Genomic DNA, 17,404 nt, shown 5'->3' on the forward strand with positions numbered 1-17,404 from the left:
CACACTGTAATAAAGTTCTTTGGGCCCAGTGCACTGTGCTGTTGTCACTCGCAGTCGCAGTGTTCAGTGCTGGTCTGATGTAGAGCATTTACAATACAGATAATCAGTTTGTAGTCCTAATACCCAGAAGACAAGAGTGTTCCTCACAGGAGTTTCAGTTGGTTTTTAGTGGCCTGTTTACATTTAATTTTGGCACATTTTGGCACACACCACAAATTACACACATTCATACCTCAAATGACAATTCAAAACATTTGTGTGCTTTAAAAAGTCGCTACATAAAGACTACAATGGTTGTTTGTTTCGTCAAGTGTGTAAACACACATTCTTGTGGTAGTTGTAGATCATACTGTATGTAGCAACTTGAGTTTATAAAGCACTCGAGGGTTTCCAAATTTAAATTGTTCATAAATATTAAATGAGTGTTTCCCACAGACCTTATTTTACTCATCAATTAAAAACCCCTTATAAATTCCTGAGGGAACCAGTGGTGAATTAGCCTTCTGGGTTCCCTGTTGAAAAAACCAGCATATGCTGGTTAGGTATGTTTTGATGCTGGGATGCTGGTTTATGCTGGCCCTCAGCATAAACCAGCAAAAGGACCAGCATAAACCAGCAAAGGACCAGCTTAAACCAGCATCCCAGCGTCAAAACATACCTAACCAGCATATGATGGTTTTTTCAACAGGGTTAGCATTCAACACCACATTATGCCTGAACAGCCCTGTTAGCATTCAATGTTAAATTAAAGGCTTCTTGACTCAAAAGATACAAAGCCTTAGCCTAGAAGTTGTGAGAGTCACAGTCAAGTCTGTTCATGTCTGTAAAAAAGACTCCTTAGAAAGTCTTGAAGCCAGATGTCAGTCTTGTCCCTTTCCAGAAGCTTCTGAGCGCTACACCAGCTCATCCAGCAGTGTGCCTATGCTCTGGTGCTGCTCGGAGGATCCCGCCAGGGGTTTATTACACATGGGGCAGACGCAGCGCACCTCCAGCCACTTCACCACACACCTGCAAACACACAGACCAACATGTATTTTGCATTTGACTTGAAATCTGCCCTTTTTTCATTCCTGTGTTGATATACTTCATGTTAAAAGGGGAAGCTGAAGCAGATTATATCACAGGGCTGTTTCTTAACACACTTAAGTACTCTTTTAAAAAGGTAAAGTACTTTGTAATAATGTCAAATTAAAAGTTTTACATTTTTGTCGTGGTCTAAAGAAGTACACTTATTTTGATGTAACATACTAAAGCACATGTACTCTAATTTAACTGTAGTGTGTTATTCAGTATTATTTTAAAGTTAATATATTTTAAATGTACTTCAAATTCAAATTTATATTACAAGAGTGTAAATACAAATGTATAATTTACTAATAGTTTCAATAGAAATGGCATTAAAGATTTGGAGAAATGTAGCATTACATCACTTGCTCACCAGTGGATGCTCTGCAGTGAATGGGTGCCGTCAGAATGAGAGTCCAAACAGCTGATAAAAACATCACAATAATCCACAAGTAATCCACACCACTCCAGTCCAGCAATTAATATCTTGTGACGTGAAACGTGTTTGTAAGAAACAAATCTAACAAGACTTTATAACTTTAACTGGCCAAGATACGAGCATGATCAATAATAAATAAGTGAAAAAAGTACATCCCCGTTGTCCTCTCACATATACCCACATATTTCTTTAGAACTGTTTTAGACTGTTTTCTCTTGTAAACAGTGCTTGGTTTGTGCATATTTCTCTCCTGATTCAGATGAGGCGGCTTTTTCACTGGAGAAAGAAATATTATGGATTATGGACTTGTATTTTAGCCGGAAACAGTTTGAAGTTAAAAACGCCTCAATGATGGATTTGTTTCTTACAAACAAACATCTTTTCACTTCCCAAGACGTTAATTGATACATATTTCTCTATTAATGGCTATATATTTAGGAAATCAAATTTGGCATAAATCACAAATATTTCATTACAAATAGGTTTTTTGGTTTTTGATGCACATAATCTGAAAATATCTAAATAGGGAAACAAAGAATGTTCAAGAGAAAAAGACCAGTGTATGTAAACATGAAGTATCTAACACAGAGCTGCTAACAATAGCAGGATGCTGCTGCTGCTGCTGCTTTACGAACACCAGCTGTTAGACTCCAGCTTATTACTCACCTCCTGTGAAAGGCATGTTGGCATGGCAACATTCCCAGCTCATCTTTCACCTTAAAGTCCTCCAAGCACACGGCACAGGTCTGCTGTGGAGGGACGTCACGGGATGTGGAGACACAAATAACAATGAGGAAAAGTGGGAAAAAACATGGGTGGAAATAAAAATAACTCTTGAAAGCTTTTCAAAGATATAACAGCACACTAAAAAACTAATTTGATCATGGGATTCAGTCAGAAGGACATCAGGATGAGATTTACTTGCTTGTGGGCTTTTATATTACACTACAGCTGGTAACTAGATGACTGGATCAGTCCTGTGACTAGAGGCTTGTGCAGAGTTTTTATGTAGTTACAGTAAGAAATATATCTGTTATTTATAACATTGTGACGTTACTTCATTTTTTTACAGTGTATATATACACTACTGGCCAAAAGTTTGGAATAATTAGGATTTAAAAAAAATTTTTTTTTTAAGTCATTTCCACTCACCAAAGTTATGTTTATTTGATCAAAGATTCAGCTGTAATATTGTGAAATATTATTACAATTTTTCTATTTTCTATTTTTGCATCACAGGAATAAATGACATTTTAAAATATGTATTAAAAAATAGAAAACAGTTATTTTAAACTGTAATAATATTTTAATGTGTATTTATTTATTTATTTATTTTTTTCTATGACTGCTCCAAGCCTGGGAATCCCTGATATTTCCTGTTTTTAGGAGTATTGGGGATCTAGACAGGGCAGTTTCTTACCCCATGAAGATTCAGCTTCTTCGGGTCTCCTTTTAAAATCACCTGCAGTTGACACATATGCTAACAGTTAGTACAAATAGCCTTGATTATAACATTATATTTGGAAAAAACTAAATGATAAAAATGTAAGAGATGACCTCTTTAAAGCATCTTACCTCTCTGTATCCAAAGCGTTCACTTTGGGCTTGATGTCTCAATTTACTATTGATGACAAAAGAAAACATAAAGCATACAGTTACTGAACAATGATGAGATATGCAAAAGAGTTCATATAATTCACTAAGTTTTCAGCATTGTTATTATAAGTTGAGTCACTTACAAAATTGGCAATATCAAAATTATCCCACTAGCATACAGTGCAATTAGTCTTTTTGCTCCTTGCACTGTAAATAAACATGAATAGGGACAATTGGCTTTCATTATATACGTTTCACTTCGTCCTCCACCTTTTTCTAATTCTGACTTTAATTGAAACACTTTCTGCATTGTTTGGATACAAAGACAAACAAATTATTTTTACATCCAGAGGTTTTTCACTGGTGTGTGAACAGTTTTGATGTTTAAAAAAATGTTATTCATGAGCGCATGGTGTAAAATGTTGATTGTGCTGATTGTGTTTATAGTTTTAAAATACAGGTTTGCAGATTTGCAATGTATGAAACACTGGAAAACTATTTGTAATTTTTAATTGAAATGGAATTTGTCAGGGGTCTGGGTCTGGTGTTCTCCCTCTCACCACCAGAGGTCGCCACTTCCCATCCTCCCGAACTCCGTTACCTTGACTCCACACACCTGTGCACACACTCACACACACACAGCTGTTGCCCATCCTGAGGGCTATTTATACGCCTTCCCCACGCCTCTCTGGGCGGATTATTAAGTGTTGTTACGGGACTGATGCAAGCGCTACGTGGCCGTATTGTGTCAGAGTCCGTTTTCTGTTTTGAGCCTGTGTCGGATTCTCAGATCTGTTTGTGTTCTGTTTTGATTTTTACTTTGTTTTCCCCTGCAGTTAATAAAAGCCTGCATTTGGACCCAGACCCCCTGTTTACACGGTGTGTTCTGTACCATGCCGTGACAATGTTATTGTGGTAGTGCAATGGCCAACCACTACTCATCAACCTGTACATTAATTCATTATGTAGATGAAATGCAGGCTCAGAAAGGAAGCCTTTCAGGCCCCGGGAGCTTTACGGTGTGTTTCTGTACCGTGCCGTGACAGAATTATGTTTTAAGATATTTGGCTAATAGGACTGACTTTAATGTCTGTAATGGACTGATGTAGCGGTGGTCTCTATAAGAGAAATAAGTAGAAAAGAAAAGAAAAGAAAAGAAAAGAAAAAAACGTTGGATAGACGAGGAAAGAAAAGAAAAGAGAAATACGTAGAAAAGAAAAGAAAATCTCGGAAAAGGTCGGATAGTTAAGGAAAGAAAAGAAATCAATAGAATTGGACAGGATAAAGAAGAAAAAAGGTAGCATAGATAAGGAAAGAAAAGAAAAAAAGAAGAGAGAAATAGGCAGAAAAGAAAAGAAGCAAAGAAAGAAAAGAAAAGAGAAATAGGTAGAAAAGAAAAGAAAGAAAAGAGAAATATAAATAAAAGAAAAAAAGAAAAGAAAAATAGGTAGAAAAGAAAAGAAAAATAGGTAGAAAAGAAAATAAACGAAAAGAAAAAAGGTCAGATAATTAAAGGAAAGAAAAGAAATCAATAGAATTAATTAAATAGAAAAAAGAAAAGAGAAATAGGTAGAAAAGAAAAGAAAAGAAAAGAAGTTTGGATAGTTAAGGAAAGAAAAGAAATCAATAGAATTGGACAGGATAGAAAAGCAAAAAGGTAGCATAGATAAGGAAAGAAAAGAAAAAAAGAAGAGAGAAATAGGCAGAAAAGAAAGAAAGAAAAGAAAATAAGAGAAATAGATATAAAATAAAAGAGAAATATGTAGAAAAGAAAAGAAAAAAAGAAAAATAGGTAGAAAAGAAACGAAAAGAAAAAAGGTCAGATAATTAAAGGAAAGAAAAGAAATCAATAGATTTAATTAAATAGAAAAAAGAAAAGAGAAATAGGTAGAAAAGAAAAAGAAAGAAAGAAAGAAAGAAAGAAAGAAAGGTTGGATAGATGAGGAAAGAAAAAAAGAAAAGTGAAAAAGAAAAGAAAAGGGCAGGATATTTGAGGCGGATTGTTTTGACCTGTAATACAATCGTTCCATTAATAACAGCTCATCTAATGTGTTGCTGACATGAAGTGTCCTGTTGACGTCTGCATGTGTATCATCAACAATGCAATTTCCTGTTGACTTTCACTGCCGGCCCGTCACAATATTGTCCTACAGCTAATCAGTAAGATGTGTTCAAGTCAACACCTGTGTGTGTGTTCATGTGTGTGCGTGAGATCAGACTCACCTTATAAAATAGCAGCAGAATATGAGGCTGAGTACGAAGACGAAGATGCCTGTGCCGAAGATCACCATATAGATATTGAGAGGAAGGTTCTGGAAGGTGACAGATGGCATAGTGCAGGTCTTATTGGAGTAGATCAGTCTGCAGAAGCACCCTATTCAAGCAGTGAAATCTCATCAGTAACACATACAACATGAAAAAACACATCATTCAAACAGAACTAATCAGTTACGTGTCTGTATTAGAGCACAAATATAGCTCTCCTCTCATCTGACTACAGGTTTGATTACTAATCTAACAGTGTTTCAGACTTGAGTCCACCATTCACTGGCCAAAAACAGGAAACATTAAGGGCTTTCACTCAGTTGTGCGTCTAGATTCTCTGTAAGAGGAAACGCAGGTGTGTGAACGGACTGCTAACAGTCATTACATCATTAGAATTTGGTTCCAGCATTGTGAAAGATTCACCTTGCAGAATCCCGTGGCCCTTTGGACCATCCCTTGTGAAAAATAAGTGTGTTTAATTGTACTGAATGAATGTACACTTCTAGTGTACTTCGAATCTTAAAAATACATATCTTAAAAACTGTACTTTCAATTAATATAACTGAAATAAAATTCCACTTAAGTGTGCTTAAAGAGAGTTCACTTCCATGACTGTTTCTTAACACAAACACAACAAATCCTTTTTGGTTTCAAAAATGCCTTAAAGGGATAGTTGACCCAAAAATGAAAATTACCCCATGATTTACTCACCCTCAAGCCATGCTAGGTGTATATGACTTTTTGCTTTCAGATGACTACAATCAGAGTTATATTAAAAATATCTTGGCTCTTCCAAGCTTTATAATGGCAGTGAATGGGTGTTGAGATTTTGAAGTCCAATAAAGTGCGTCCATCCATCATAAAAAGTGCTCCACACGGCTCCGGGGGATTAATAAAGGCCTTCTGAAGTGAATCAATGTGTTTGTGTAAGAATAATATCCATATTTAAAACTTTATAAACCGTAATCTCTAGTTTCCACTAACTGTTGTACGCGTGTTCACGAGAGAGTGGGGTCCAGCGGAAGATGTAGGACGTAGGCATAACGTAAGCGTATGTTTTATTAACTGTATAAATATGAAAATTAATGTTTTTATAGCTTATATTACATATGGAAGCTATAAATGGTCACATTAAATATTTGTTGTTTTTTTCAGTTACCTCACACTAACAGGTTTAGCGACTAGCTTTGCATTGCACTAGTTGATTAGCCTGCTAGCTTATCATCATGATACCTAACAAAGCCTGTTTTCTTAGCATAGCGATAGCCAATTAGCCTTGTAGCTTAGTATACCATTAGTAGCTATAGCCAATGAGTCTGTTAGCTTTGTTACCACTGCTACTCAAGAATAATTAAAAATGCTATTTGATTATTTAAAAGATATTGTGTTAACATGATACGTTTTTGAACAGGCATTACAAATGGGGTCAAACATACAAAAAATATATAAGTTTCTACAAAAATATGAAGTAGAACAATTGTTTTCAACATTGATGATAATAAATCTTTCTTGAACAGCAAATCAGCATATTAGAATTATTTCTGAAGGATCATGTGACATTGAAGACTGGAGTGAAGATGCTGAAAATTCAGCTTTACCATCACAGGAATAAATTACATTTTAATAGATATTCAAATACAAAACAGTTATTTTAGATTGTAATAATATATCACAATATTACACTCTAAAAAATGCTGGGTTAAATATAACCCAGTGCTGGGTTAAAAAGGGACAGACCCAGCAGTTGGGTTGTTTTGAACCCAAACCACATAAACACATTTCATTACACCAAATACACAAAATAATGTTCGTTTTAGCAACGTCATATGACCCCTTTAATTATTTGATAATAATTTATAATGTGTAACTAATAATTAAATACATACAATAAATTTTCATTAAAAATTTTATTGTTTCTTGTAAATACACTTTAGCATACTTTTAAACAGAAATAAAAACAGAAATAATATACTCTAAAGAAAATACTTAAGTGCAAACTGAATGTAATGTTTTCAGACACTTACTTATTTGCAAATAAATGAAAATGTATTATAGTTTAAATTTATATTAAATGCAATTAGTTGAACTTAAGTAGGACTTAAGTAGATCTTTATATGTAATTTAATCATTAATCCTATTGTCTTTGAAATACGGTTAAAGTGTAACTGCTGAATGTACTGACAAGCATTTATGAGAATCTAAAATATTCTATTGAAACGTCTATGTAATGTATATAAATATATTTGTAATTTCACATTTGTAATTTAGCACATATATTAGCTGTAAATGTGATATCAAATAACACAATACAGTTGAAATTGTAATCAAGTTCTTTACATGTGCTTTAGTATGTTAGTTCAAGTTCTTTAAAGCATAACAAAAGATTATTAAAACACAATGATTTAAGATGTACTGGCATTAATCTGGCATCATTAAAAAGTATACTTTTTCAAAGTGTGTTAAGAACATAGTCTTGAAAGTATATTCTCTTTAAGTACTCTTAAGATGCCACTTATTTCATTAATTTTAAAGTGACATGACATGTGGCTATGGTTACCCATACTAGGAATTAGTGCTCTGCATTTAACCCATCCTAAGTGCACACACACAGCAGTGAACACACACCCGGAGCAGATAATATAATATAATATTATATTATCTGCAAGTACATTTAAAAAAATAAATACGTATAAGTTTTGAAGTGCACATTCAATAAGCGCACAAGAGTTAGTACTGTTCGTGATACAACATGAATAAAAAATCAAACAGGAGGTGAGATGAGGGGGTGTGTGGAAGAGAGCATAAGAAGGCATATAAATGTAGGTCACTAGAGTTGCTTGCCATTTAACAGACACATTTGCTTCAGTAACAGAAAGCCATCTGCGGAGGCCGTCCCGCAGGGTGAGGGAGTCTCTCAGCGGCACAACACTGATGAAGCAGGGTTGAGTCACCCCTTCTTGGGATTTAAACTGTGCTTTTTGTGTTGGCAAAACAGATCCTTGAACAAACCACACATTTGCCAGCAGAGCTCTTTGCAAACCTGCTGACCTATTTTGCGAGTATGATGCCGGTGTGCAGTGTGAAAAAGATGGGCGCTTCTTTTTCTCTGTCTGATATCAAAAATATGCAGCAACATAGACAAATTTTCCCATGAAGCTGAATCATAAATAGCTTAATATTATTTATAATTGTTATCATGTATCAAGTCAGAAATTTAAATTCTGTCATTATTTGCCCTCTTTCTTTCTTCTGTGGAACACAAAAGGATACATGTTGAAGACTGTACTGGCCACGTTTGACTGTGTATGAATAAAATGGCTGCTTTTTTACATAAAGCAGACCCAAAATGTGCATTTCAGTTCTTTCAAAGCCTTTTCACTGAGATTTACATGAAATATTAACAACCCCACGAGATTATAGAGAAACCCCACTTTCATGACAAATATGGACTGACCTATAAATATGAAAGAATTCGGGTGTAATCGAAATTTTTTAACAGCCCTCAGTGAATCTCAATAATCTAGATAGAAGAATGATATGCAGATCTGTATCAAATCCAAAAGGTATGAACAGATGAATGCTAAAGCTTTCCTGTATTGGGAAATATTTAATAGTCTATTAAAATATCGACTTTTTGTCCCTTTAAGTGTCAAAATCTTTTAAAGTGAGTGTGAGGTGACAATAAGCTGTCAATCATATAATCTATGCTCCTTTAACTGGTACATGTGTATATAACAGTTGGAGAGTGACTATAATGAATCTTTGTATTAGTATATGAAAATAGATATTGTATATGGGTCAATAATATGACACTTTTGTCTGTATCTTTGAAGTTATTAAAAAATACATTAAAAATACAGTTATAAAAATGCTTAAATACATCTGTTCAATGATAAAGATGTTTTCGGTTAATAAATAAAAAATGAAATGTTTTCTTTTAAATTATTAGCAATGTTTGTTATTGTTTTATTTGTATTGTTTATTGGCATCATTCATATATTGATAACAATAAATAAATCATATATGAATTATAATGTATTAATATTACTTTTGTCCACCAAAGTCAGTGTGGTGTTACTAACACGAAGGAGGCCATCTTTATAACCTGACAATAAAACCATAAAACAGAGAGAATCCCTTTAGACCAATCACTGCACGTCAAGGTCATGAAGTTTGCTAAAAATATTAGATTTTTTGACCTTTTAATGAAAAATTCTTGTTCCAAGTCAAATGAAGTAACCCCAAGAAAACTTAAAATACATTATTATTATTATTATTACTACATATTCATGACTCAAAAATGTATGATAGTAGTAAAAAAAATCAAATGCTTTGAAAAACACATTTGCTCTTAATGTGTATTCAAGTAAGTAGTATTTGAAGGTTGCACCACTTGACATTTTTAGTCATTCAATCAAACTTCTTTGAAGAGAATGTGGAATAATTGTTTTTCAAAATGTATGAAACCAATATGGATACAACTATTACATTTCTAAGACCTGGCATGTGCGTTTTAAACTATAGATTTTTTTTTTTATATTTCTCCTTTTCCATTTCAGATTTTGAAGAGAATGTGGAATAATTGTTTTTCAAAATGTATGAAACCAATATGGATACAACTATTACATTTCTAAGACCTGGCATGTGCGTTTCAAACTATAGATTTTTTTTTTTATATTTCTCCTTTTCCATTTCAGAGCCTTACTTGTCATTGACCCATATAGCAACATCTCTTTGTTATGAACACGGTGTTTGTGTAAATGAACCCAGTCAACCCTCAAGCTTTATCTTTTATTGTTTTAATATAGCAGCCTATAAAACCCTACAATATCACAGGAAGGATATGGGTAATCTTACCGTTGCACCACTGGAAAGGGTGCATCAGTCCACCCGTGAGGTTCCTTTGTATGAAGGGATGTGTGTTTATAAACAGAGAGATGATGCCCTCTGTCTGTCTGTCGCTCTGTCAGGCCACGCAGCACATATGGCTTCATCTGACTAAACGCAATCCTCACTCGTCTTCATAGCGATCTCAGTCGTTTCATGCAGTCGTTCACATTCACGACACACTCATATTCTGCCGTTCGCTCGCGTTCACGTGCGATGAAGAGAAAACGTCCTTCGTTTTACATCTGATCGCGTGTCGTGGCTGATGTTGGCATCCATTGAGAGCTAAACAAGAGCGAATTAAAGTCCCTCCCAGCCGGAGTGATGGGCACAACATTGAGCCAATCTTCTTCAGCACGCTTCTCCACTGTCAGCTGTGACTCACATACGAAGACATAAACACGACGGTCCTCTGGCTGTCATTTTGTATATTCACATGACTCATTAAATGTAATGTATAAGTAATTGGTATATAAAAACGATTCCAAAATAATGACACTTTCTGAAGAAAATTTGAGTGGTGTTTGTCAGCGCAACACTCATGACCATTATGCTGGATTTTTGTGTGTGATGGCATGAGTCAAAGGAACCCACCTTTATGCCTGGTTCTGAGATATGAAAGGGGCCCCCAAGGCCGACAAAGGGCTCTTTTATTAAAAATATCCCACCCTCGTGTCTTCACATTATGGTGGTACTGAGATATTGGAGGGCCCCCTAAACTGCCACAAGTAAAAAAAAGAGTCCACCCAGCATTTCTCTACAATACCCTCATCCCGAGGGGCCCCTAAGGGCCTCAATACACAATAACCCACCCCTGTGCCTCTGTGATGTTGTGGTGCCAAGATAAGGTCTATAGAGTGTTGACTGGTTGGCAGAGTTCATTTCTTTGTTTTTCAATTATTATTAAAACATTTTTGTATATTTTAGCCTTCGAAGATATTAAAATGATATTGATATTTCATGATTTGTACAGTTAAGTAAATCTGTTGTTTTACATATGATAGATAAAGGTTTTAGTGTGCACTTAAAATTAAGTAAGGAATGAATATAATTCAGAAAAAACACATGGCTTGTAGATGTGAAATCTTTATTCAATTTCATATTGTAATATATATTAATGAATCATATAATTAAGCATATATATATATATATACAGTCATATAGTCATATATTACTATTATTACTAATATATATATATATATATATCATATAATTAAACATAGTCATATATTACTATTATTACTACTAATATATATATATATATATATATATATATATATATGTGTGTGTGTGTGTGTGTGTGTACTGTAATATACTGTATTACTTTACAGTAATATATATATATATAAATATAAAACGGTCATTATATGTATGTGTATATATATATATATATATATTGCAAAACATCATTATTGCAAAACAAATTCTATAGACTGTTTTATAAAACAACATGAGGGAAAAAACATGGAATGTGTATAAAAATGTCATGAACATGACAATACTGCCCTCTTCTGGCACATTAATCATAATGTGCCTTTGATCTTTAGAGCTTTAGCAATGTGTAATTCTTAAAGTTTCAAAACATGCATGTATATAATAACATTTATTCTTTTGAAGGAATTAAATATGTAATTATCCTAATAATTAACGAGTGTTATAATAAATCTAAAATCATGTAATAAAATACTGATTATTTAAATTGTCTAAATATTCTAAATATGAGATGAGGTCTGTGATGAGGTCTATTACAGTACATTTGCTGGAAAAAAAAAACATTTTCAGTCTGAACTATCTTGACAAGTGTTTTCTTTCTTTGTCTTTCTCAGTGTCCTCCTATATTGTGTCTCTCAGAAGAAATAAGACTGTTCATATGCAGAGATATTTGCCATATACACAGGGTTGTAGTTGTATATGAGCGCGCTGCTCTCTTCTGCTGCTTCACTGAAGTGGTGGGAGCTTCTCCTTCCTGCAAACACACACATTCATTTGTTCATTCAAATTCATACAAACCAGGAACGAACAAACACATAAATAAATGAAGTATGCGACTGTAATTACCCTCATTTACAAAGAATTCAGCCAGTAAGGATGACACTCGCACAGCATTGCTAGAATGAGGAAAGTTGTAACGAGGGTCCCACTGAAAGCGGCTCACTTCTGGATGCCACTGTACCCCATAGAAAGGGTACTTCCTGCCTGCAGGCCAATAACATTTCAACCACACTGTGTATGGGTGCTTATGGTGATTTTAAATGTGAAAAATGCCTGGTTTTGTTACCTTCCATGGTAGAAACAAACTCAAGGCCATTTTGCGCTATGTTCGTGGACAGCACTGAAAAGAAGCCATTTAATTTCTCATTACCCATGAATGCCTGAAAAAGAGGAAGAGTTCATAGGCCTTAATCGGGTTAGGTGTCATATTGAATTAAACACGGAAGAAAACAAGGCTGTGAGGGATAGACTTGGTGTCTTTACAATGGCACACACTATATATAGGTCCTAGATCACATACAATTTTCAAATCTGTTTTATGTTGCTGTTAAAGAACAGTACAATCCCCTCAACGCACTGTACTTCTATCCTTCACAGCCTTGTTTTCATTCCTGTCAACAATTAATTATGGCATTACCCTGACTAAGGTCTATTGCTCTTTGTTTGTTATTTTGATAAGAATTATTTAAGTGCATATAGCGTGTTTATAATAGATGTACCTCTTTAGTCACCCCATAATGGTGGAAATTTGCCGTAAGTGGTTCCTGGGACAACGCTTTACGGACATCAGATGGGAAGTTGGTAAACATACGACTGGATGAAGCCTCTGTTAATGGATACAAATGTGCAAATAGACAGGTTAAAAAAGGCCTAATAATACAGTATGTATGTATATATATATATATGTTGTGTTTATGTGTGTATGTGTTTATATATATATATATATATATATATATATATATATATAATTAGTTATTACTATCACTCTTTACTATAATATATATAATTAGTCTTTACTATCACTTTTTATCAATTTAACACATCCTTGATGAATAAAAGTATTCATTTATTCAGAAAATGATAGAAAAAAATTACTGAACCAAGTGTATATTTTTCTTAGTGTGAAGAACATTTTAATAATCCACCTTTAATAATCAACTTTTTAGAGAATCTAAAGATTTCATGGATGTTAAAAGTTCTTCATGGAACCACTGATCCCAATTTAAAAAAATAAATAAATAAATAAATTCAAGAGTGTATAATCACCAAAAAAATACAAAATTGGACCAAGATCTTGATCTTGACTACATACAGTACATTACGACTACAGTATATATTTGGACTAAGTACCTGAGGTGAAGTTGAGTGGATAAGTGACATTCTCTGCAGTTGTCTTACTCAACAGGTTTTCTCCAGCCACCAGCACCGTGAGCAGCTGAAATCCCAGGCATGTTCCCCAGATGGGGAAGTATTCACCCTCATCATTCGCCTGAGACGGCACAAAAACAACTCTTGATAAAACTGTCAGCAACGTCTTGCAGTGTCTTTCAGTTTATTTCCTTTCAGGCCTGTACAGTGCGACATGTCGCACGTGCTACGAAAAAAAAAATCAGTCTGTGCGATGAATAAATTGCAATGTGTGTGAGCCTGTTTACAAACTTGTTGTCAAACCAAGAGAACATTTAATGACGTTTTTAGTCCAAATTCACTTCATGACATCAGTCGAGTGTTTGAAATAACTTCCTTTTGTGATCTGACATGGTTTCATATCAGAGATTAACACTGCATTATAGATATACTTTATTCTTATAAAAACGCCTGAGATTATTATTTTGTTTAATGTTTTTGTATTGTATAATGTTAGAACATTAATGTCCTGTTTAAGTGATGAACTGCACTACTTGTGGTGGTGGTGCTACAATTGTGTGGCCTGTGCTACAAACCTTTTAACCTCTGTAGCACCAGTGCTATGCAAAAAAAGTTAACATACAGCCCTGCCTTTTTAGTTTCTAAAATATTTACAGTAATGGTACAGTATATGATCATGTCTACCTGTTCTGTTAAATCGCAGTATCCTAGAACAGTATGTTGATGATACAAAATGGCATTTTATTAAAGGGGTCATATGATGCTTTTTTAAAGATCATTATTTGGTGTAACAAAATATGTTGACATGCTTTAATGTTCAAAAAACACATTATTTTTCAAATACTGTACATTATTGTAGGAAATCGCATCATATGACCCCTTTAACAACAAGGATCATCTTACATTCACTTAGATGCAGCATATACTGTAATTCACCTACCTTAAGGGCAAGTCTAAAGTAAATCCCAGCGGTGTGAGCGAAGTCAGATGTCTCCAGATTCACAGAGCCTCCGATGAGAAGAAGACTGAATGAGAGACAGGACATTATTCATGTATTCATTTTTATGGAATATTATTGTATTAATGTGAATCACAACTTTTGTTTACTTTCTGTATGCTTCATTCAAACATGTACATGGGGTGTAAAATCAGGTTTGCACAGATAAATATTTATAAACCGGCAGAACTGATAAAAATATAGGTTACTGCAATCATGTGTTCAATGCTATGATAGATAATGCCCAACAACATGTTCTAACGGCTTAAAAAATGAAAAGATCAGGTAAGGTCATCATAACAATCTGTGTGTGACGGACTTGTTCAAGTAATGACAACACCTCATAATCTATTGAGTCTGTTAGTTTGAGAATACTGTGAGAAAGATGGAGAACATACCCATTTATTGACCTGAAGATTTTTTCATGCTCTGCAAAACTCTGGTTTAGCCTGTAAAAAAATTGAAATTCTAATTCTCTTGAAGCGTACGGTTGTTATTATTGATGTGACTCTTGTGAATCGGTTTCTTTTAATGACTCAGTCACACCAGCTGGTATATTCACACTTGTAAATAACATGATTGACTCTGAGGGAAAAACTGCAGGTTTGTTTGTACATTCGGCAGTACACCAAGTAATTTAAAAGAAAATCGAAGTATTTATGAAATTAAAGTAGCCATGTCCTTCTTAAGTGGGTCAAAAAGCACTCTTATAAGCTCAACTAATTGTATTTAAAGGATTAGTTCACTTCCAGAATAAAAATGTCCTTTATAATTTATTCACCCTCATGTCATCCAAGATGTTCATTTCTTTCTGTCTTCAGTCACAAAGAAATGAAGGTTTTTGAGGATTTTTCTGCATATAATGGACTTCACTGGGGACCAGCAGGTTGAAGGTCCAAATTTCAGTTTTAATGCAGCTTCAAAGGGCTCTACAAGATCCCAGCCGAGGAATAGGGGTCTTATCTAACGATATCGGACAATTTTGAAGTTGGAGGAGAAAATGAGATGGAGTTTTTCGCCCTAGACCGAAGTACACAGATGAAGAACTAACCACGTCTTTCTGTCTTCAGTCACAAAGAAATGAAGGTTTTTGAGGATTTTTCTCCATATAATGGACTTCACTGGGGACCAACAGGTTGAAGGTCCAAATTTCAGTTTTAATGCAGCTTCAAAGGGCTCTACAAGATCCCAGCCGAGGAATAGGGGTCTTATCTAACGATATCGGACAATTTTGAAGTTGGAGGAGAAAATGAGATGGAGTTTTTCGCCCTAGACCGAAGTACACAGATGAAGAACTAACCACATGTGACCTTTCCAACGTGATTAACGCATGAAGTCATAGACGAGCATTTGTGGTTAAAAGTACATAGATTTTTACTTGTTTATTTCACTAGATAAGACCCCTATGATTATATAGAGCCCTTTGAAGCTGCATTGAAACTGCGATTTGGACCTTCAACCCATTGGTCTCCATTGAAGTCCACTATATGAAGAAAAATCCTGGAATGTTTTCCTCAAAAACCTTAATTTCTTTGCAACGGAAGACAGAAAGACAAACATCTTGGATGACATGGGGGTGAGTAAAGAATTTTTTATTCTAGAAGTGAACTAATCCTTTAATATAAAGGTAAACTATAATACATATTCGTTTAATTGTAAATAACATGCAGTGAAGTGTCCTATAACATTACATTAAGTTCACACGCAAGTATATTCTGTTAAAGTATATTATTTCTGTAAATTGTAGGGGAGAGCGGGGCACAAAGTAACACTTTTTGACTTTCTCAAATTGTGTAAATCCACATGGGGCTCAGAGTATAATTTTTTTATCCACAGTAATTTCACACTTGTCTAGTACAAATATGTCACTTTGTTTCATAATTACAGTGTATACGTTTTTCTTTATTTACCCTCCAAAAATTGGAAGTGAAATGTGACAACATGCCCCGTAGGTGGAACACATTGTAACATCTGAGGGGCACATTGTAACATGACCATATGACAGCTTAAAATGTTATCTGATCGAATGAAAAAAAATATACAAGACAAACTAAAATATTTTGTCAATAAAATAAAATAATTATTTATTTAAAATGAAATAATGGCGTATTTTCAAGAATTAAAAATAATCTGATTTTGGAGTTTGACAACGAACACATTGCAACCATGCTTGGGACGGCCCACATAAACGAGCAAAAATGCTTTACATGTCTTGAAATCATAATTTCTTAACATTAAACATTGACTATCAGTATTTATTCACCTGTTTCTCGTCGTTTATCATTAAAATGTATTAAAATAAATAGTCTGAATTACATCGCTAATGTCATAGAATAGCACAACTATTATGTTATGTATACTTTCCACTAACTAAAATGTTACAACGTGCCCCATCTGCGCAACTGGAGTTTAAAACTGGTTACAGTCTTCTGATAGTTAGCGAAGCATTAAAAAATAATCTAAACTGATAAATAACAGATTGGAGATTAAAATAATAGCAGATTTGTCTCATTTTAAATGAATAATAAAAACCTTTACTATGGTAAAATAAATATTCAAACCACGTGTGTTACAACTAACACCCCGTTACTTTGTGCATCGCACTCATCGCAAGTTTATTGTTAAATTGTTAAATGCCCTTACATATCTCTGTCACTATAAGTGTTTGATCACCACATTTGAGTGATCATTGCAAAAAATGTGTTTATGTATATATATTCTGTTTATGTATATACTGTATTCTATATATAGTACCAGTCAAATGTTTGGACACACGAATGGGAAAGTGTCCAAAC

The 17,404-nt window shown here is 34.2% G+C and overlaps 2 protein-coding genes across 3 annotated transcripts in view; both read right to left on the reverse strand.

Moving 5' to 3' along the window:
• Window positions 1–693: 693 nt before the first annotated feature.
• LOC107678386 (RING finger protein 122-like) lies at window positions 694–10,597 on the reverse strand. 2 transcript variants are annotated; one of them, XM_016473625.1, is made up of 6 exons: window positions 10,223–10,597; window positions 5,324–5,474; window positions 3,080–3,125; window positions 2,925–2,966; window positions 2,171–2,250; window positions 694–1,008 (listed from the first exon to the last, which is right to left on the reverse strand). In XM_016473625.1, exons 1-6 carry the CDS (start codon window positions 10,245–10,247, stop codon window positions 894–896), a joined length of 459 nt encoding a protein of 152 aa, XP_016329111.1. In that variant the 5' UTR covers window positions 10,248–10,597; the 3' UTR covers window positions 694–893. The 2 variants fall into 2 exon arrangements, with proteins under 2 accessions (XP_016329111.1, XP_016329110.1); XM_016473624.1 differs by having other exon boundaries at window positions 2,171–2,253.
• Window positions 10,598–11,662: 1,065 nt separating this feature from the next.
• The window catches only part of LOC107678461 (gamma-glutamyl hydrolase-like), an 8,208-nt gene continuing 2,466 nt past the window's right edge, over window positions 11,663–17,404 (reverse strand). Inside the window, exons 3-9 of the mRNA XM_016473736.1 lie at window positions 15,008–15,058; window positions 14,553–14,637; window positions 13,595–13,733; window positions 12,964–13,070; window positions 12,531–12,624; window positions 12,311–12,448; window positions 11,663–12,218 (exon numbers count right to left, since the gene is read on the reverse strand). Coding sequence (XP_016329222.1) covers window positions 12,100–12,218; window positions 12,311–12,448; window positions 12,531–12,624; window positions 12,964–13,070; window positions 13,595–13,733; window positions 14,553–14,637; window positions 15,008–15,058 — 733 coding nt within the window. The 3' untranslated portion in view covers window positions 11,663–12,099. The remainder of the gene's footprint in view (window positions 12,219–12,310; window positions 12,449–12,530; window positions 12,625–12,963; window positions 13,071–13,594; window positions 13,734–14,552; window positions 14,638–15,007; window positions 15,059–17,404) is intronic.

Source organism: Sinocyclocheilus anshuiensis, unplaced genomic scaffold (assembly GCF_001515605.1).
Source record: "Sinocyclocheilus anshuiensis isolate Anshui unplaced genomic scaffold, SAMN03320099.WGS_v1.1 scaffold112, whole genome shotgun sequence".
NCBI lineage: Eukaryota > Metazoa > Chordata > Actinopteri > Cypriniformes > Cyprinidae > Sinocyclocheilus > Sinocyclocheilus anshuiensis.